This window comes from Hyperolius riggenbachi, chromosome 4, assembly GCF_040937935.1.
Source record: "Hyperolius riggenbachi isolate aHypRig1 chromosome 4, aHypRig1.pri, whole genome shotgun sequence".
NCBI classification, from domain to species: Eukaryota; Metazoa; Chordata; class Amphibia; order Anura; family Hyperoliidae; genus Hyperolius; species Hyperolius riggenbachi.
In genome coordinates this window covers 295,833,545-295,856,238 of record NC_090649.1, presented here as the reverse complement: position 1 = coordinate 295,856,238, position 22,694 = coordinate 295,833,545, and the positions used below count along the sequence as shown (strand labels likewise).

The following is a 22,694-nucleotide window of genomic DNA, read 5'->3' as shown; positions in this document are numbered from 1 at the left end:
ATAAAATGCAATTTTGGTGCAATATACTATTTGGCCACAAGATGTCCTCAGTCGTCATTTCCGATTCACGTACGTAAGCACGTGAATCGGAAGTAATCCGTGGCTGTGTAACACAGGAAGATAGAATGAATGCCGGCGTCTCGTAGACGCTGGTATTCATTGAATCGGGGACTTAGATTTATGAATGGGACCTGCGGTCCCATTCATTAACTTCCCCTCTAAGCGGCGGTAACGGCGGTGCGCGCGCACGCGCGAACGGGAGCGAGTGGCGGCTGCATGCCGCTGCAGACTTGTTTTCACGGCCCTGCTGCATCCTGTCTTTTTTAAAGGGCCGTGAATATACTGCACGGCATGCAGCAAGTAGTTAAAGTATGTACATTCCTTTAGAGTGAATGGACTAGTGTCTGAAAATGGAACCTGAAGCTGTAAATTCTACACTAACGGATTTTGGCTGTCATCAGCATGGGACACAGATCAAGAGACATGTCAGCATTTAAAAGTCCAGGAGTAAGTTGAGTACTGTATATAGTATAGTAGAGCAGGATGTTATAGAAATATTTCCAAAATAAACTCCATCAAACCTTCATACTGTGTAAAAAAGGAAAACTATCCCAAACTGATACATATAAAACACAATACACATCTAAAAATGCATAAAACATTTGCTCATATACACAATCAACACACAACACAACAAATAAAAGCTTAGGCAAGTAATAAAGTTGGCCTTTTTTTCCACAACAATGTGTTATAATGCTAGCAGACAGAGATTTGGGGCTCTCAGGGTGCTATATCCAGTGGCTATGAGGCATACAAACAATAAACTAATGCTTATGTATAATATAACTGGCTGCGCCACTCTTATCCAGCAAAGTCCATAAATACCAGAATCCTTATAGCACCAGTTTATACAACAGAGTTCGCTGTGGGGGTATCCTCAATATGAAGCAGATATGTATAATGATTCCACTGCGCTCTCCTTTGTGACCTATAACAAAGAAAACACTCCACATCGCGTAATCCAGTTTCCAATTTACAATCCTAATTCCAACCAGATGTGTGAACAAAGTGCCTGCACTCGTGCACCCTCCACCAACATCAAAGGGGCTCACCAGATTCTGACCACCTCGGTTATCAGGTGGGTCTCAGGCTCAGCACTGTGTTTCACCAGGGCCCTCAGTGAATCACAACCTCCAGCTCAGTAGAAAAATGCATTTATTCTTCATAAAAAACTTTAAAAACAAAACACAATAAAATTCCTCATTGCGCAGTATGTAAGCACAATTACATTCCACATCTGCGCTTCTCGCGCCGATAGCCTACTTACAGACTAGAAGAAAGAGGTAAGCTTATCTAGACGATAATGCTGAAGATCGTCTGGAGCCCATACGGTTTCCCAGCAGCGTCCCGCTCTACAGAAGGTCCCCGTTAATGCCAAGCTCCCCCACGAGTTTCTCCAGCGTCCCCGCCGTAAACTTCCGCACGTGATGACGTCACGCGCACTGGCTCCGGAGGTACTTGCTACTCAGGTACTTGCTGCTTGAAATAAGGGTAATACTGCCTTGGGCTGTCTGTGCATGGCAGTGTTAGAGTGATGTTGTACATCAACCCCTATGAGAGATAATATGCTCATGTACACATTATAGAAAAATCCCAACACTTACAACATACAGTGACCAAGACTGTTTCACATGTTGTGACAATCCCATCAACTAACAACACACACTACGCCTTGGCTTTGTTCATGGAATCTCTATATATAAAACCCCTGTGTCCTGTGTCAGTGCTTTTGCGCTACTGCGCATGTCCTGCACCGATACAGCCATTGGGACAGGACGCAGGATGGGGCAGGAGGTGGCCGGCCGAGCGGGCTGCGCGTACATGGTGAATGGGTGCAAGCGTTCACGGCGGGCTGGTGCGCTCGTGCAGGGCAGACAGTGAAAGACCTGGAGCCCATTTTTAAACGGGCTTAGGTCAGCTAGTTTCTTAATAAAAGGAAGATGCCTATGTGGGAAGCTGTGCTTTGTGACTTATTTTCTACAAACTATGAATATAATCGGCATGAATATTAACAATATGTGATATGCTGATGATACCACTCTGATGGCTGAAACTAAGATCTCGGCAGATGGTGAAAGCAGCCATGAGATTAAGAAAGGCTTGTTGCTTGGGAGGAGAGCTATGGTAAATTTGGACATACTGAATATTGAATACTGCAGGATAGACATGTTTCTTTACCAACAAAGATCAGGATAGTTACAGCTACGGTCTTCCCGGTTGTAATGTATGGCTGTGACAGTTGGACTATAAATAATGTGTTGAAAAATTGATGCTTTTGAATTGGGATTGTGGAGAAAGCTACTGAGAGTACCTTGGAATGATAAAAGATCTAACTAGTTAATACTTAAAGAAGTAAGGCCAGAGTGGTCACTAAAAGGGTTGATACTAAAATTAAAACTCAAGTACTTTGGTCACAATATGTGAAGACTGGATTCCTTTGAGCAATTCTTGATGCTTGGAATAATCGAGGGCAAAAGAAGAAGAGGAAGACAGAGGCTAAGATGGATAGACAGCATACAGTATTTGAAGCTATGAACATGCCTATGCAACAGCTGAAAAAAGTAGTGACTGATGGACACATCTGGCGTGCAAAAGTGCATATGATCACAAAGAGTCAGAGTCTACTAAATGAATGAGGTAGCGGATAAATATAAATTTGCCTTCATAAAGAGACACCAAAGTGAAAAAAAATATATGATATAATGATTTGTATGTGTAGTACAGCTAAGAAATAAAACATTAGGAACAGAGACATAAGTCTAATATTAAACAAATAAGGAGAAAAGCGCTACACTATAAAAATAGGTACTTTAACCACTTAAGGACCGAGGTGATAGAGATCTACGCCTTGTTTTGATGGGCTCCTGGCTGGCAGGGCGTAGATCTCTATCACCGGCGCCGCCGCTCCCCGCCGCGATCGTGCGCACCGAACAGGCTGCACTTAGCTGTCTTATGACAGCTAAGGCTTCCGGGTATCGGCAGGAGCCGTCACTGATTGGCTCCCTGCCGTGTGATCGCTGTGAGCCAATCACAGCGATCACCCTCCGAAAGGCAACATAGTTGCCGTTCCGCCTCCCTCTCCGCCTCCCTCTCCCTGTCACTGTGGATCTTGTGTGACAGGGAGAGACGCACAGCCTGCAGCCGTGACAGGCTGTGCGATTTTAGTATAAAAAAAGACTTTTTAACCTCATGTATCCCTTGATCCCCTCCCAACCACCTATATATATATATATATATATATATATATATATATATATATATATATATATAGATAGATAGATATATAGATCTATATATAGATAGATATATATCTATATATATATATATATAGATCTATATATATATATAGATCTATATATATATATATAGATCTATATATATATATATATATATATATATATATATATATATATATATATATATAATATATATATATATATATATATATATATATATATATATATATATATACAGACCTATATATATATATATATATAGATCTATATATATATATATATATATAGATCTCTATATATATATATATATATATATAGATCTATATAGATAGATAGATAGATAGATAGATAGATAGATAGATCTATATATCTATATATATATATATATATATATATATATATATATATATATATATATATATATATTTTACTGGATTGTGATTTTAACCACTTGCCGGTAGGGGTGGCGGCAAAGTGGAGCCCGCAACGACCGCAATACGCCGATCGGCGGAGGCTCGTTGCGGACTAGCTGGCCGGGGATCGCACGCTGGATGTGCCCACCCGCGGCGTCAACCCGCCAGCCAATTAGCAGCGGCGGCGGGTTGTTAACCCCCGATCTGCCGCATGTAAAGCGGATAATACGCTTTGTAATGTATACAAAGCGTATTATACAGGCTGCCTCCTGCCCTGGTGGTCCCAGTGATTGAGGGACCACCAGGGCAGGTTGCAGCCCTCCTAGTAAGTACCCAAGCACACTGATCCTGCCCCCTGATCGCCCACTGCACCCATCAGACCCCCCCTGCCCACCCCTCAGACACCTGTTTGCACCCAATCACCCCCCTAATCACTCCCTGTCACTATCTCAACGCTATTTTTTAGATTAGGTCCTAAACTGCCCCCTGGGGGCTCCTGAACACCCCCCCCACACACACCCTCAGATCCTCCCTAGACCCTCCCCCCTGTGTACTGTATACATCTATTCTTCCCTATAATCACCCACTGATCACCTGTCAATCACCCATCAATCACCCCCTGTCACCACCTGTCACTGCCACCCATCAGATCAGACCCTAACCTGCCTTTTGTGGGCACCTGATCACCCACCCACACCCTCAGATTGCGTGCAGACCCACCCTCAGATCACCTCCGAAAGTGCATTGTTTACATCTGTTCTCCCCTCTAATCATCCACTGATCACCCATCAATCACCCCGTCACCACCTGTCACTGCTACCCATCAGATCAGACACTAATCTGCCCCTTGCGGGCACCCAATCAGTCGCCCAAACCCTCAATTAGCCCCCCAGACCCCCTCTGATCAACTCACCAGTGCATTGCTTGTATATATTCTCCTCTGCAATCACCTACTGATCACCTATCAACCACCCCGTCACCCCATGTCACCACCTGTCACTGCTACCAATCAGATCAGGCCCTAATATGCCCCCTGCGGGCTTCTGATCACCCGGCAAAACCCTCACCCGCCCCACTGCAGTGACAGAATTTTTTTTTCTGATCACTGCTGGTACGACTTAATTGCCATGTCCAGGTCACGATTTGAGAACATTCCTGCACTTCAGTGCCAATACAACCTGTCATCTAAGAAGCCACCCTGCTTATGACCGGTTCCACAAAATTCGGCCCCTCATAGACCACCTGTCATCAAAATTTGCAGATGCCTATACCCCTGAACAGTCATTTTGAGGCATTTGGTTTCCAGACTACTCCTCGTGGTTTTGGGCCCCTAAAATGCCAGGGCAGTATAGGAACTCCACAAGTGACCCCATTTTAGAAAGAAGACACCCCAAAGTATTCCAATAGGTGTATGACGAGTTCATAGAAGATTTTATTTTTTATCAAAAGTTAGCGGAAATTGATTTTTATTGTTTTTTTTACAAAGTGTCATTTTCCACTAACTTGTGACAAAAAAATAAAATCTTCTATGAACTCACCATACACCTAACGGAATACCTTGGGGTGTCTTCTTTCTAAAATGGGGTCACTTGTGGGGTTTCTATACTGCCCTGGCATTTTAGGGGCCCTAAACCGTGAGGAGTAGTCTAGAAACCAAATGCCTCAAAATGACCTGTGAATAGGACGTTGGGCCCCTTAGCGCACCTAGGCTGCAAAAAAGTGTCACACATGTAATATCGCCGTACTCAGGAGAAGTAGTATGATGTGTTTTGGGGTGTATTTTTACACATACCCATGCTGGGTGGGAGAAATATCTCTGTAAAGGGACAATTGTGTGTAAAAAAAATCAAAACATTTTAATTTACAGAGATATTTCTCCCACCCAGTATGGGTATGTGTAAAAATACACCCCAAAACACATTATACTACTTCTCCTGAGTACGGCGATACCACATGTGTGACACTTTTTTGCAACCTAGGTGCGCTAAGAGGCCCAACGTCCTATGAGTACCTTTAGAATTTTAACAGGTCATTTTGAGGCATTTGGTTTCTAGACTACTCCTCACGGTTTAGGGCCCCTAAAATGCCAGGGCATTATAGGAACCCCACAAATGAGCCCATTTTAGAAAGAAGACACCCCAAGGTATTCCATTAGGTGTATGGGGAATTCATAGAAGATTTTATTTTTTGTCACAAGTTAGTGGAAAATGACACTTTGTGAAAAAAACAATAAAAATCAATTTCCGTTAACTTGTGAAAAAAAAATGAAATCTTCTATGAACTCCCCATACTACTAACGGAATACCTTGGGGTGTCTTCTTTCTAAAATGGGGTCACTTGTAGGGTTCCTATACTGTCCTGGCATTTTAGGGGCCCTAAACCGTGAGGAGTAGTCTAGAAAATAAATGCCTCAAAATGACCTGTGAAATCCTAAAGGTACTCATAGGACTTTGGGCCCCTTAGCGCAGTTAGGGTGCAAAAAAGTGTCACACATGTGGTATCACCGTACTCAGGAGAAGTAGTATAATGTGTTTTGGGGTGTATTTTTACACATACCCATGCTGGGTGGGAGAAATATCTCTGTAAATGGACAATTGTGTGTAAAAAAATCAAAAGAAATCTCATTTACAGAGATATTTCTCCCACCCATCATGGGTATGTGTAAAAATACACCCCAAAACACATTATGCTATTTCTCCTGAGTAAGGCGATACCACAGGTGTGACATTTCTTTTGCAGCCTAGGTGCGCTAAGGGGCCCAAAGTCCTATGAGCACCTTTAGGCTTTACAGGGGTGCTTACAATTTAGCACCTCCCAAAATGCCAGGACAGTAAACACACCCCACAAATGACCCCATTTTGGAAACTAGACACTTCAAGGTATTCAGAGAGGGGCATGGTGAGTCCGTGGCAGATTTAATTTTTTTTTGTCACCAGTTAGCAGAAATGGAAACTTTTTTTTATTTATTTTTTTTTGTCACAAAGTGTCATTTTCCGCTAACTTGTGACAAAAGATAAAATCTTCTATGAACTCACCATGCCTCTTAGTGAATACTTTGGGGTGTCTTCTTTCCAAAATGGGGTCATTTGGGGGGTATTTATACTATCCTGGAATTCTAGCACCTCATGAAACCTGACAGGTGCTCAGAAATGAGAGAGATGCTTCAAAATGGGAAAATTAAATTTTTGCACCATAGTTTGTAAACGCTATAACTTTTACCCAAACCAATAAATATACACTGAATGGGGTTTTTTTTAATCAAAAACATGTCTGTCCACATTTTTCGCGCTGCATGTATACAGAAATTTTACTTTATTTGAAAAATGGCAGCACAGAAAGTTAAAAAAATCATTTTTTTGCCAAAATTCATGTCTTTTTTGATGAATATAATAAAAAGTAAAAATCGCAGCAGCAATCAAATAGCACCAAAAGAAAGCTGTATTATTGACAAGAAAAGGAGGTAAAATTCATTTAGATGGTAGCTTGTATGACTGAGCAATAAACCATTAAAGCTGCAGTGGTCTGAATGGAAAAAAGGCTCTGGTCCTTAAGGGGTGAAAAGACTGCGGTCCTTAAGTGGTTAAGTAGGGCTGCTCAAATCCGGATCCGGGAGATATGCGGATAGTTGCTATCCGGATATCTCCCAGTAAACCTGTGCGGGGTGGGCTGGGGGGGTCAATCTTACCTGTCTGACGTCTTCTTCGTCCGTCCCTCGGCTCCTCCCACGATGCACTTCATGTGTGTCACGTGATTACAAACACTTCCTCCTTCAACCCGGAGACGTCAGACAGGTAAGATCGAAACCCCCCGCCCACCCCGCACAGGTTTACTGGGAGGTATCCGGATAGAACTATCCGGATGTCTCCCGGATCAGATTTGAGCAGCCCTGACTTTAAGCACATAATAAGTCGGAGCTGCCCCTTCTATAAAAATATGTATAGTCTCTGCAGAAGGTAGCGCATGCACAACTATCACGATATGGGCAATCTCTAGAGGTTAATGCTATCTTCAAAAGTCTATGATGATCCACCTCTGCCAAAACAAGCAATATAATCTTCACAGGTTCTGTGCTGTCTTCCTACTACCTTCACCAACACCCTGTGAGCAGACACCGGAATTAAAGACCTCCACTCAGGTCTATATGCGCTTTGGGACACTTAGGGCTGTTCCCCACCACACCAGTATAATGCTTGTCACCACAGACCTTCCTTTCTTTGCTTTAAAGCAGAGTAATCTCCAACTCCCTTATAAGCATGACCTCAAAACAAATGCCTCTCATAGTGTAAAACCATAAACATTTAAGGCGGGGTTTTGGATGCAGAAGTGAGAGCTGGGATCCAGGAGGGCGAACGAGCCGCGTCCTGACTTGCAGCAGGAGTGGAGAGCCTGTAACCAAACTCTGTGCTGAAAACTAAAGAAAGAAATCTGAGTGCAAACGATTTTTATATTACAATAATTGTTTATGGTTTTACACTATGAGAGGCATTTGTTTTGAGGTCATACTTATGAGGGAGTCGGAGATCACTCTGCTTTTCAAGCAAAGAAAAGAAGGTCTGTGGTGACAAGCATTATCCTGGTGTGGTGGGGGATGTCCCGAAGTGTCCCGAAGTGTCCCAAAGCGCAAATAGACCTGAGTGGAGGTCTTTCATTCTGGTGAGTGTCTGCTCACAGGGTGTTGGTGAAGGTAGTAGGAAGACAGCACAGAACCTGTGAAGATTATATTGCTTGTTTTGGCAGACGTGGAACATCATAGACTTTTGAAGATAGCATTAACCTCTAGAGATTGCCCGTATAGTGATTGTTGTGTATGCGCTACCTTCTGCAGAGACTATAAGTCTAATATTGTTTCCAGTACAGGAAGAGTTAAGAAACTCCAGTTCTTATCTTATCTATGCAAAGGAGGCCTTGAGGTCGTGGAGCACGACTTTAAAAGTCGCATAGAGCTCTGTCTTCTGAAGCTTATTATCTCAAGTGTCTGGCACTGTATTGTTTTTTTATTCTGCAGAGGACAGTTCTAAAGTTCACTAGCCTGCTCTGTAAAAGCATTTAGAACGCTGAGTAGTGTGTAAACTGCAAATATTAGAGAATGATGCAATGTTATAAAAAAAAAAACTATAAAACTGAAAATAAAAAATATGAGAATAATTTCTTTGCTACTAATGTTCTAATAATTATCCGTACTACACATACAATTCATTAAATCATATTTTTTTTCTCACTTCAGTGTCTCTTTAAAACAAGGTATTTCCAATTATTTAGCTTTAAGTGAGCAAGAAAGCTCTCCCATGATGCATCACTACTGAATATGCTAATCCTCTTTTTATGACCCCGAAAGCAAAACTTTCCACGCTTAGCATACATAGCACACACTGCAGCTTTTCATCTGTTTACACTTTCTCACATATGATTAAAGGTGGCAATACACTTTTAGACTGAAAATCTATGGAATCGATACAGTGTAACCCTATGGGCCACCAATCTGCCGCCAATACCCACACATTCATAATATCTATCAATATTTGCTGCTAACCGATTAATGCAGCTCATTGTGTTATAACTTTTTAGCAGATTCGATCTGGCAGATATCGATACGTCTGTGGTCTGCTTCAGTCTAGGTTCCCACATCACTTGTACAGTGCTGTGGACAGTGACAGATGGAATGCCTTACCCATTTCAGGAATTAGTTTTTATCATTGTGTTGAAAAAACTAAACATTAATTTGGTAGAATTTTGATTGCACAGTTTTTCTAGTTGCATTTTTGTATTTAAAAACCCTGTGGATAGAAGCTTAATGGACCAATCTGAGTAGGTCAGTACACTTTATCGTTTTGAAAATCTGCATCAAAGAAGTAGCAATGTCAGAAAGAGGCACTACTGAACCGTAGGCTACATTCAGAGTGGCGCATTGCGATGGGATGTAACGGGCGGACCATCGCCACTGCAATGTAATACCTATGCGGTGTTCACAGTTTGGCCGGTGCAGTCTATAGAACACCCCCCCACACACACACACCTCCGAAGGGGGAAGCCTCTAGATCTTAATGAGGCTTTCCCGTCCTCCTCCGTCCCTACGATCCAGGACTGGAAGCACCCGAAAACCACAGCCGACAAGGGTGTCAGTTGTGGCACAAGCGCTACTGCATTGGCAATATTTACCTTCTCTGGCTTGGAGGAGGACAGGGTTTGCCTCATTAGGATCCAGAGGCTTTCCCCTCCTCAGGTAAGTATCCCCCGATGTGGGGGGGGATTTTTTCTTACAGATTTTCTTAATGTTTTTCTGCATCCCAACGCACTGCATTTAGTTTGTTACCACAAAACACCCATGTTAACAAGTGATCAGTCACACTTTTTTCAAGAGGTAAGCCAAAATCTGGTTTGATCAGCCTTTTAACTTTACTTTTGTCTGGTGGTTTGTCTGTTTTTTTTTTCCACATAGCCTGAGGTTTAATGTGGAGATTGGCTACTGTGAATATCTGAGTCATCGGTACATTCAGTGCGTCTTTTCCATACTGTGCCAGTGGCAGAAGATCTTTCAGCAGAAGTAAGCCACTCAGATGTCCAGTTTTTGAAGGGGGTATAACTGCTACACACTATTGGATGTTTAGTTTGTAATTGGTTGTATTTAAAGCATTGAAGCTAATGGATTGGTGGGGGTGAGCTGTAGCTATATAGTTTTGTACTTCATCAAATGAACAGGTTTTTGCTGAAATCTTATTAAATATCTGTGGTGTCCAGGTAAACCATCCATTTCTGGGAGATATCAATTGTCTGCCTGATCTATTGAAATCTGAATAGTGTATGGGAGACTTTAGGGAGGTCTTCCCATCTTGAGAATGATTTCTTTCTAAAAAGGTCTATCAGCACTGTCTAATACAGATCACCCTCAGTTGTTCTCCTGTGCGTCCTGTACTATCAAGGAGTAGCTGTTTTTTTTATAACATTGTTTCCCAGAGCATTTCATTATTGTTTGTAATATGCATTCTTACACAAGTTTAATCATGTTAATTAATCATGATCCCCAAGCAGAATGAGCATAGCTTCCTCTTCTTTGTATATATGTCTAAACAGCCATTGCGGTCTGAGTAAAGGCTGTAGCTCTTCTGTCCCATATATGTGTCATTACATTTATTTGATGGCGTCAGTAGTGCAGTTTGTCTCTTTTTGGAGATTTTAAGGTGGCCACTAATGATACAATTTGCCGAACGATCTTTTGTTTCCGATCATTTGTATGAATAGTTGTTCGGGACTTCTAATAGATGAAAATCTCCTAACCAATCGGATTGGATTAAATGAAATCGATCAGATTTTCGGATTGATCCCATCAATCTGATTAGATTGGTTAGGAGATATTCCCATCAGTCTGATTGGATTGCTTAGGAGATACAGTATAGTAACACAGGCTGGTCATTGTATGCAGAACCAGCCTCTGTGTCCTAATGGTATTCTTAAAACCCACCTTGGGTTCTCTTTAACTAAACTAATAAGGGATGCCTATAAATATACTTTTCATAGGTTGCTACATAATCAAATACAGCTTCCTCCCTAAAAACAAATCTTCCAAAGACTATCCTTATGGACTAACTTATGGAAGACAATTAAAGAGTACTATTATTTATTTACTGCATCATGCTTACCACTGAAGTTACAAAGAGTAACTGTTGGGCATAAAATCAATTCTTTATTTTTATCTGGTAAACAAGTAATAAGGATTCTAACCAGGCAAACCAAAAGTTAAAATCTCTATTACTTTTCTTGTTGATAAACTATCATTCCCCAGTTTACTGACTCTTATTTGGGACACACAAAATTTGGTACACAAAAAGGAGGTTGCAGGACATGCTGGGTTGTCCTTTTTTGCTTCTGTACTTCCCCTCAGACTTAACTAATGCAGCCTGATTGGCTGAATTTGGCTGAAGCCATTTTCCCTCTTGTTTTCCCCTTCCACGCCTCTGTTCCTCTCTGACTGGCCAATATTTCTCATACTGAGACAATGCACTTTCTATAGTGGAGGGCGGGCAAATCAGGCTGAGGAGACTAAGGGAGAAAATGACATCAGAATTGGCTTCAAAATAGCCACACTTAAAATGGGAAATGCTAAGAAGGATTTTCTTTTTTTTACTGTAGAAAAATCACTAAAACGCAAAACGTGGACAGTGCCATACATATGTTCTGTAAGTAGAGCAAGTATTTATCTACCTATATATGTGTTTTTTTTCTGAGATAGTATGGCTGACAGCTCCTCTTTAAATGAATTTTTCATCCCTGAATAAAATGGATTTTTTTTTCAGGTTATTGTGAGTAGAAATACTGGTTGATTGCAAAACACTGAAGTTTGCCTGCTGTGCTCTGGCAGTCTGACCATTGCACTCATCTGTTGTTTGTCTGGTGTGTGTCCACAATTGCAAGGATTTACATCCACTTTTTTATAGACAATTTATGATTGACCTTCATGTACATAGGAGCATTGTTATATTGAAACTGCAAATAATCTTCAGACTGCTGTTGTAACAAAGTTGGCAGGATACAGTTCTCTCAAATACTGTAGCACTAAAGTTAACCTGATATAAGATGAAGGAGATGTCCTCAGTTGTTCACTGTGACAAAGAATCATATTCCCTGTTCCACTAACATGTTGTGGGATCATTGACTCTCTTACACAAATGCTGAAACCTTTGCATAACTGTTTCTACCCCATATGAATATGTTAAAGTCTACATATTGGTTTCTAGTACAGCCTACTGTATATTATACTGAAGTGGGGGAATTAGTATTCCTAGGAGCAGTGATACTGGAGTGTTGAGGCAGGGCTGTGTTGATATCAGAATCAGAAGGGAATATAATTCACCAAGTACGTACAGGATATTGTACAAGAAATTGTTGTTGGCACAGACAGCACAGCTGACCTTCATAGGCAAACACACACATGGGTACACATAACAGAGGGAGGTGGGATAGCCACATATTACAGTTTACATTACACATTGTAGTCTACATTGTAGATTGTACATTACATTTTACATTACACGGGGAGGGGTATGCTGAAATTGGGTGGGGGGAAAGGGGCTGAGTTAAGGGTCAGGATAGCTTGGGGGGTGAAAGAGTTCCTTTGTCTGAAGGTCCTGATGGAAATGGTACTAAAGCAACAACTCAATGGGAGTAGGTTGAGGAAGTGGTTACCAGGGTGGGAGGGATCATGTACAATCCTAACTGCCCTGGATTGCAGTCTGGAGTCCTACAGGAGGTCTTGAGATAGGAGTCCTGATGATCTTCTCTGCATCTTTGATGACTCTCTGTAGCTTGTGCTTGTCCCTAGAGGAGGTGCCTACGTACCATACAATGATAGAGGAGCAGAGAACCGACTTGATGGAGGCAGAGTAGAAGTTAGTCAGACGGGCACGAAACATGCCAAACTTTTTCAGATGGTGCAGGAATAACAGCCGTTGTTGGGCCTTTTTGCGTGTTTTTGATGCATTAGCTGGTGCCGGAAGAACAGCTGGAAGAGAATCTATCAAAATCAGCAACTTTGCTAAAATTAAGGAGCAAAACCCAAACAATTACAGACAGCTCAAAACATTCATCCACCACCAAACTTTACAATTGATACTATGTGGGCAGGCAAGTAGAATTCTGAAAACATCTATAAAACCCAGATTCAGTCTTTTTTCCCCTTTATATTTCTGTATGGAATTTTTACATACCCTAATGTCATTCTTCAGGGTCAAGAGGCACAGAAGTAACATGTAGCAGATAAGGTGCAAATGCATAAGGTACCAATTCTGCTTAGAACCTTCCTGTGTTTCCTTTTTATTTATTCATTTTTATAAAAAAAAATTCTGTCTATTTAAGGATAAATAAATCAGAGCTTTATCTCTGTCATCATGGAAATGGTGCCTCTGCTGACTGGTTGTTATTGACCATCTAATATATATTTATTACTAAACTTGCTCTTGTTGTTCCTCTGAAGATGTTTGTGTGTGACCACAAAATGCATCAGGACAGCCTATGAACTTTAATTTATTATATTAGTCCTTTCTTCATTAACTACTTATGCCATCCGAGGCAGTATATCTATGCCTCATAGGACTTCAGTTCCCGTGCCCCCGCGATCACCCACCTGTGTATGCTCTCCCACGCTTTAGTTTTGCCGCCCGTTATTACACAGATCAGTGAATGGGAACACCGTTCCTATTCACTGATCTAAGTGCCTGTGATCAATGACCACCGGTATCAATGAGATGCTGTGGTCACTGACCAATTGAAAGTAAAAACATACACATTACTTCTTATTAGCTAACTAACAGTATGCACAGGAAGACAAAGTGGCGGGACATCTAGTGGCCAAAAACAACATACTTACCTTTAAAGAAAAACATTTCTTTGTTACAGCTGATTCAAATTCTGTAATAAATCTGCAGTATTTCTACTTCACCTGCTTTCATGGAAGCAGACATGTTGATAACATCCAGTGTGTACCAATTAGCTCTCTGCCGTAGCAGCCAGATGACACAGCTGAGTGATCAAATTACAACTTTTGATTAGTCACAGATGAGGGAGGAATTAGAGAGGCTAAATTCTCTAAATACTTACAGGGTGCATTTCCCTGTTTACAGGGTGTTTTTCTTCTGTACGGTGCAAGAGTTCAGGTCCACTTTAATGTCCAAGGAGCAAAAAAAGAGACTATAAAATTGAGTTGAGAAAGAAATATTTAAGTTAAGATAATCAATGTTAACTCATTTTAGAGATTTTGCTGTTTGGCAAGTGCTGACAATGTATTTATAGATAAGATGAAAAACAAGTAAGATAACGGTACGTTTTGTGAATCAACTCTATAGAAACACAATGGCCATGCACTGCCATGCATTGCAGTAAAAGTACACAGTCATCAATAGTTTGTATCCCATGTAAATTTAAATGTATACATTTTTTTTATACCACAACATGAATCAAAATGTTAACGTGTTATCTTCACCGAAAACTCCCAGATCCTAATATTTCAATTTTCTATGTGTTTATTTGCAGTCATGGCAGCTTCCATATGGAGATGTACGCTGAACAGAGCAGCAGCCATACTGAGTCTCCACAGATCGCTGTCTCTCTATAACAGCAGCCATGGTTTTCATGGTGAAGAAATCAAGAGGAAACTTGCTCAGTTCTCAGGAGGATCAGTGAAACTTTTGAAAAGAGAAAATGGAATTGCAGAGTTGTGCATACATAATCCTGTTCAAATGAATGCGTTCTCTGGTATGGTCATTTATAACTGTCACAGGAGTTTGGGAAAAAGGATATACTGTAATAAGAGTTGATTGGGATTGGTATGTATACCCCACATTAACTGCAAATGGAAGGCACTATTGGGTCCTTCCCCACTAGCGAGGGAGGACCCACAGTCCGCCCAGATACAGTTAAATCGTATGGTAGTAGACTTCAGGGAGCATGAAATCTGCTCCATGTGGTAGGCCCACCACATTCGGTCTAATAAAAATGCGCCCAGAATTTTAATGGGCTCAACCCCGTGTGATGGCCGTCTGGCCGATCCCGGTATCGCTGCACTCCTTGGACTCCAAATGCCAGATCAACTTGCTGTCCCAGTCCTATGTCTTCTGAACCCTGGGCAAGTCCAGCAGACATGGAGCTGGGACAGCTTGTTGATCAGCACAATGTTATTTATTTAGATCATTAATTAACTACATACACAATTAAGAAGTACATTTCTTCCAGAGTAAAATTACTTTTCTCCTATGTTGCTGTCACTTACAGTAGGTAGTAGAAAACTGACCGAACCAGTTTTGGACTAGCCCATCTCCTCATGGGGGGTTCACAGGGATTTCCTTATTTTCAAAATGCACTTAGTAAATGGCAGTTGCTCTGTCCAACTGCCAAAAAAGTGTGCGGTGAGCAGGAAGGCTGGCCAGCATCTTTGTATAAATCTTTTTCAGGGAGCGTCTTTAGAAAGACTAATGGCCATGCTGAGAATCCCCTATGGAGAGATGGACTAACCCAAAACCTGTCGGTAATGTCAGTTTTCTACTACTTACTGTAAGTGACAGCAACATAGGAGAGAAGTCATTTATGGCTCATTTTACTCACTAAGAAATGTACTTCTTATTTGTATGTGTTTTAAATGTTAAGATTTTTGCGACAGTTCCTCTTTAACCACTTTGTCCTCCTTGACGTATAAAACCGTCAAGGAGGACAGGCGCGCTCCCGCGGCCGATCGCGCGCGTGCACGCGCACTCCCGGCCGCGGAGTCGGTAGCCACGGAATCAATGTATCGGGCTAGGGAGCCCGATCATTGATTCCTCTCCCCCGCTGAAAAAGCGACAGCTTCTCTCGGAAGCTTCGCTCTTTCTGAAGCTGTGTCCCTCTAAGCGTACATTGTACGCTTAGAGTGACGTCATGTAAAAAAAATCGAGATTGCCATCTTGTGGCCAAAAAGTAAAACTACAAGTAAATACCCAAAAAGATTACACTACACCAATATTTCCCCAAATAAAACACTTTTATATCCCACCCTCCCAAAAATGCCCACATAAAATGTTTAATAAAAAAAAACAAAAACATTACTATAAAAAAAAAAACAAACACATAAATATTTACCTAAGGGTCTAAACTTTTTAAATATCTATGTAAAGATGAAATATTTCTCTCTATTTTTTTTTTATAAGCTTGTAAATAGTGATGTATGCAAAACGGAAAAAATGCTCTTTTATTTCCAAATAAAATATTGTCGCGATACATTGTGATAGGGACATAATTTAAATGGTGAAATAACCGTGACAAATGGGCAATAACAATACGTGGGTTTTAATTATGGAGGCATGTATTATTTTAAAACTATAATGGCCGAAAACTGACAAATAATGAATTTTTTCATTTTTTTTCTTATTCTTCCTGTTAAAATGCATTTACAATAAAGTGGCTCTTAGCAAAATGTACCCCCCAAAGAAAGCCTAATTGGTGGCGGAAAAAACAAGCTATAGATCAGTTCATTGTGATAAGTAGTGATAAAGTTATAGGCTAATGAATGGGAGGTGAACATTGCTCGGATGCATAAGCTGAAAACGACTGAGATGTTAAGTGGTTAATCTACTGTATGTAGCAAGCAAATGCACATGCAGCACTTTCTGCTGTTAACTTAAATTAAATGTACCTTTATTCAAGCATATTATTTATTTAATGTTAGATTATGGGTACTAACAAATTATTTTTGTAGTTATCCAGTGAAAAATGACATGCATCCATCAAATTAATCTTATGGAATTTGCTAAGTGTTTTGAACATATTTTCGCATAAATGAGTAAATGTGTAAAACTGTATCGGCATCCATGCAAAAATTTATTTTCACCAAAGGCATGCAATGGGCATTTTCACAAAGATTAAAGGCCAATTGAAGTGAGAGGTAGATGAGGCTGCCATATGTATTTCCTTTTAAACAATACCAGTTGTCTGGCAGCCCTGCTGATCTATTTGGCTGCAGTAGAGTCTGAATAACACCAGAAACAAGCGTGCAGCTAATCTTGTCAGATCTGACAATAATGTCAGAAACACCTGATCTGCTGCATGCTAGTTCAGGGTCTATGGCTAAAAGTATTAGAGGCAGAGGATCAGCAGGACAGCCAGACAACTAGTATTGCTTAAAAGGAAATAAATATGGCAGCGTCCATGTTCTTTCATTTCAGTTTTCCTTTAACCATTACAGCCACATGGACATGTGTCTCACATCCGTGGCTGTTGCGGCTACAGCCACAGGGATGCGAGACTCATGTCCGTGCAGTTTGTGGGGCTGCGCGCGTGATCGTGCAGGCGGAAGCCCGCGATCGCGATGGTCCCAGAGACGGGGATTGTGGCAGGGGACAGAAGTCTCCTGAGCCAATCCGTGCTTGTACAGTGAGAATGATCACTATTTTTGTTTAAAAACAGTGATCATTCTCAAATGCAGGAGCGATCGTGCTGCCGCGTTCCCTCCCACTCACTTGTTACCACTGCTTCCACTGCTGATCGTTAGATGAATGAATGGGAACTTCGTTCCCATTCATTCCCCCTCAGGTCCCTGTGATCGCCGGCATCAATGAGATGATTTGCAATTCCCGTTTAAGAGACCATGAATCACATCACGGTCACTGCCAAAATGCTGCATGCTGCACGTTTGCGATTTATGTAAATTGCAAACGCTGCAGTGAGAATGATTCCATGGGGATACACTAGTCACAGCGCTTTGCTGATTGCCAACAATCAGCAAAGTGCTGAAAAGCTCCCCAAAAGTGCCTGAGTGTGAACCAGCCCTCAGAAGCGCTCACAATATAATCTCCACTGGTAACGGAGATAGTCATGTACAATGTCCTATTAGCAGGTTCAGCCTGAACTAATTTTGCTAGCCTGTTCTCACATAACAGTTGCATAATTTGACCTGTACTATAAGTTTCATGGTCATATCTGCTTTTAGCCATGTTGTATTAGGTAACAACCTTTATTGTCTTTTTCTTGTTGGTGATACATGGTGCTTTTTTAACAGATGCTAAATGTATGTTACAGGAACAATGATAATAGCATTAGAAGAATGGATTTCAGATCTGGAGAAGTGGGAACAAGGAAAAGGACTCATTATTTATGGATCAGAGAACACTTTCTCTTCTGGGAGAGACTTCAATTTAGCTAAAATTCTTGCCAACCCACAGGTATGCTCAGTAACAATATCTATCCACATAAGGATATTGCAACTGCTGATGAAGAACAATTACAATGTGTTCATCTGACAATTTGGGCATTAATGGCATGCAAATGATAAAGTACATCTGGTTTTGTCTCTAGCTAAGTGAATTGGCAAGGCTATTATTGTTTGCCTCTTGGTCTGCTGGTTATCTGATGGGCAGGCTTGTGTACATGTGAAGGTTTTGCTTTAATAATCTGGCTCATGCTATTAATCCAGCACTAAACAAACTGGATACATTGATAACATCTACTGTATATGCAATGTCTCTAACGATGGGGCGGATTTATCAAGACAGGTTCACAGAAAACTACATGTAAAGCAGTTGTCCAGAGCAACCAATTAGGATTTGGTGGATACATGAAGCAGGGGCTCTAATTGTTTGCAGTTGTTCCACTTTTCAACCACCTGGATACATATCACATTAAATGGAAAAAATAAATTCAGCGCTCACAATAGAAATAAGCTCAGATAATGTTAAACACCTCTCTGGGCCTATACTGTTCAGGTTACACTTAATTGACAACTCCAAAATAAATCTTGTGGGGGTGCTGCAAGATATGCCAGGTTGCTCTGGTGATAGTCTATGCAGGAAATAATCATGCGCTCCCCCTTGTCCACAATGATCACATTCGATAAAATATACAAGTGCAGATCCCCTTGCGGGTACAGACTCACCAGATCCTAAGGTCTCAAGTGACCAAGCCTCACTTCCGTGGGTTGTTGGCCCCCCCGTCGCCTCTCTGGCTGTTAGATATCCTCCAACCTCTGCTGGGCTCCGCTGGGCTCTCCTTCCCAATCGTGTGAAATATGGAGATAAAAACAAAAAAGAGGACCCGCCTCTATTCGTGCATTACCTCTTTTTATTTCAATAGAAAAGTTAAAAACAAGCTGTTCGTAAGGCAGCGGGATGGATTACAAGAATATAGGCTAAGAGGACTTAGCTCCCGGGTGGCTGCCTCCCGCCGTCTAAGATTACCCTCCACGCCGCTGCTAATGGATTAAAACGCCGCGCCGGGGATCACAGCAGTGACGCCACTCGGCTGCACTTGCTGGCGTACGTGTCACACGTTACGCATGTACGAGTTGACGTCACTCAAGCCACGCCCCAAAGTGTGATCATTGTGGACAAGGGGGAGCGCATGATTATTTCCTACATATCACATTAAGCTCTTTATCATATTACATGAAATAATATGATTTTTGTAATTTTTGTAAAATTGTTTTATTGATGAACTCATTGGGGGACCCAGTAGACCATTGCAGTAAAGGCCCTGCTCATAGGAGGTTGGCCATTAACTAAGAAACTATCCCCTTAATTCATCTATAAAACTGCCATTGGTAATAGCCACCACTTTCCCCTTAAGATGGGGCACTCACCCTTTGTCAGTGACCCTGTGTGAGATGGGTCTGCAGCGCTTCTGGGGTATTTGAGGAAACCCCCGCCCTATCAAGAATCGAATGCCACCTGTAAAAAAATTGCAGCATTACTTGCAATCTGCTGAATCTCCTCGCTGTCTTCCTCTGTTCAAGATCCCGTTCCGCCACAGTTCGAATTTTCCGCTGTCACGACCAAAATGGTGACAACACTGGAAGTTAGTGCTCACACTGGGACACAGTGCACAGTGAGAGCTGGGAAGCGTTAATGTCAGGAGCAAGTGAAGGGGCGGAAACTACACCACAAAGGGGCGTGTCACATGTGCCACAGTACCGCTGACATACATACATGGCAAACTGGAAAACTATAAACTTAGTTCAGGGGTACTTTGAAATATAACATTGAATGGAATAATAGACCCTACCTCTTATGCTGGTTTCACACTTGGTAACTGGCGGTACAAGAGCGGTGTGGTGCAATGATCGCATCACACTGCAATGCTAAAAATAGCCTACGGGGATTGCCGCAGCAATCTTCCTTCTGGCTGCAAACCAAGCAGGAACTAAGGCTCTCTAGCGCTCACTTCTTGTGGCTTAAAGAAGAATTGCGTGGAAGTGTATTGAAAAAATACGCTTCTGCACATGTAAACCACAACGTGAACGTGAAAACATTTCAAATTTCTGCATTTCCATTAACTTACATGACTTCCGTCACCATGCATGTTGCCCAAAAACACGCTGTTGCTTTTGCTTTAACTCGGGCATATCCGGCAGATCGTATCACATCGCGCCAGGTTTGAAATGCCCCATAGACTTTCTTTGGTGAAGCATTACCCTGCGGCAAAACAAGGTAACGCAACACACCAGTGTGAAAGGGGCCTGAGTTGAAACCACCTATTGGCAGAGGACTTAGCAGCCTAAAGATCCTTGTGTGGATCCCCCAGATACACAGAGCCGGGGACATCTGAATCATGCCAGTGGGCGCCAGATAAGGATTGCTATAATTAGCAGTAGCAATGAGCAAACAAAAGTTTCATCAGTGGTGGGGAGGGAGAAAGGGGAGAAATGTCAAACAGTTTACAGAGTCACACTTGATTACATTCACACCTTCCCCTAGATAAATAAGGGCAGACAAATGATAACCACTTAGGGCTTGTTTCCACTGTAGCGGTGCGGAATCGCCTGGATTCCACCGCAGAAGAAATCGCATGCGGCTGCGTTTCCACATGCGGGTTTAGCCGCGATTTCGCATGCGATTTCGCATGGCAAGGAGCCAGGCGATTTTAACCATGTCACTGCCAGAGTAAAGCTCTATAGCAAAGCATGCGAAATCGCACGCGAAATCGCGGGGAAATCCGCATGACAAAGCCGCATGCGATTTCCCTATTAAATACATTAGCGGCGATTCGCATGCATTCCACTCGCAGGCGAATTCGTTGACTCGTTTGTGCGTTTTTTTACCGCTGAAAAAAACGCACCTTAACAATGCTACAGTGGAAACAGGCCCATCCACTTGCATTACATGTGCGAATCCGCATGCGTTGGACGCATGCGGATTCGCGATAGTGGGAACGAGCCCTTACAATCCTGGGGTCTATGGAAAGGTGCTGAATCCTTCTCCTCCTGATTAACCCTTAGTTGTGAGCACCTCTTCTCCTTTAGAATAATTTCCAATATGAAAGAGTTATCACTCCCTCAATTAAATAGGTCAATTGCAGCACCAGACCAATCTACTCTATCCTGAGATGACATAAGAAGATTCACCCCAGGTGAAATCCGGGATGACGCCCTGCTATCACATACAAAAGTTGGCAGATAATGTGTTGGGTGTTGTATGGAATAATAATCACTTTCCCTTACAATGCAGAGATACATATCTTAAAACAAGTGACAAATGTGCAACATTGCCTTCCCTGTTGCCCAAGTGGCAGGATGATGCATGCATATTCAGTATCATCCCTCTTTTTCTCTCCATGCAACAGCACACATGGCTCAGCTGTAACTGCCCAACATGCATTCCCCAAACTGCTGCCTTGGCGATCTACTAACAAACATTAGGGTGACATATTTCAGTGAATGCATGAAGCTTGAGGCTGCATTTCCACTTGTGCGGTGCGAATCGCCGCGGTAAAAATTTGCATGCGGATGCGAAATTCGCATGCGGGTCCATGCGAATTTTCATGCGAATTCGCATGGATGACGATGTATGCGAATTTAACCATGGCAGTGCTGGTGTGCTTTTCCATTGTTTCTATGCAAATTTGCATGAAAATTCGCACGAAAATTCGCATACCCAAACCTCATGCGAATTTCCTATTAGGCTGCATTTCCACTTGTGCGGTGCGAATCGCCGCGGTAAAAATTCGCATGCGGATGCGAAATTCGCATGCGGGACAAGGCGATTTTTAATGCGAATTCGCGTGCGAATTCGCATGGATGACGATGTATGCGAATTTAACCATGGCAGTGCTGGTGTGCTTTTCCATTGTTTCTATGCGAATTCGCATGAAAATTCGCATACCCAAACCTCATCCGAATTTCCTATTAAATAAATTGTATGCGATTCGCATAGCGGTATGCGGTATGCGAATTCTGATGGCTCTGCCATGCGAATTTTTTCTGCACAGAAAAACGCAAAGGAATCCTGACAAGTGGAAACAGTCCCATTCACTTGTACTGCTATGCGAATTTGCATGCGAAAAATGCATGCGCATTCGCAATAGTGGAAATGAGCCCTGAAGGGAACCTGAAGCGAGAGGTATATGGAGGCTGGTAGCAGCAATCTTTCAATATTGGAAGACTGCACGAGCAACGGGGGGGCGCGTGTGCACAAGCACGATCACGGCGGCAGCTTTTAGTGCTGGACGTGGGCCTCACGTCCAGCAACCTTTAGAGCAGCTA

General features: G+C 42.0%; 1 protein-coding gene across 6 annotated transcripts in view; it reads left to right on the top strand.

The window, feature by feature from the left end:
• Window positions 1-22,694, top strand: part of LOC137503873 (ethylmalonyl-CoA decarboxylase-like) — a 37,742-nt gene that overhangs the window by 7,990 nt on the left and 7,058 nt on the right. Inside the window, exons 1-4 of one of the 6 annotated variants that reach the window (XM_068231486.1) lie at window positions 8,049-8,362; window positions 11,834-11,880; window positions 14,729-14,950; window positions 18,242-18,384. In XM_068231486.1, coding sequence (XP_068087587.1) covers window positions 11,874-11,880; window positions 14,729-14,950; window positions 18,242-18,384 — 372 coding nt within the window. In that variant the 5' untranslated portion in view covers window positions 8,049-8,362; window positions 11,834-11,873. Of the gene's footprint in view, window positions 1-8,048; window positions 8,363-9,883; window positions 9,930-10,199; window positions 10,284-11,833; window positions 11,881-14,728; window positions 14,951-18,241; window positions 18,385-22,694 lie in introns of those variants that run through there. The other 5 variants (XM_068231489.1, XM_068231491.1, XM_068231487.1 and 2 more) reach the window with 5 other exon arrangements.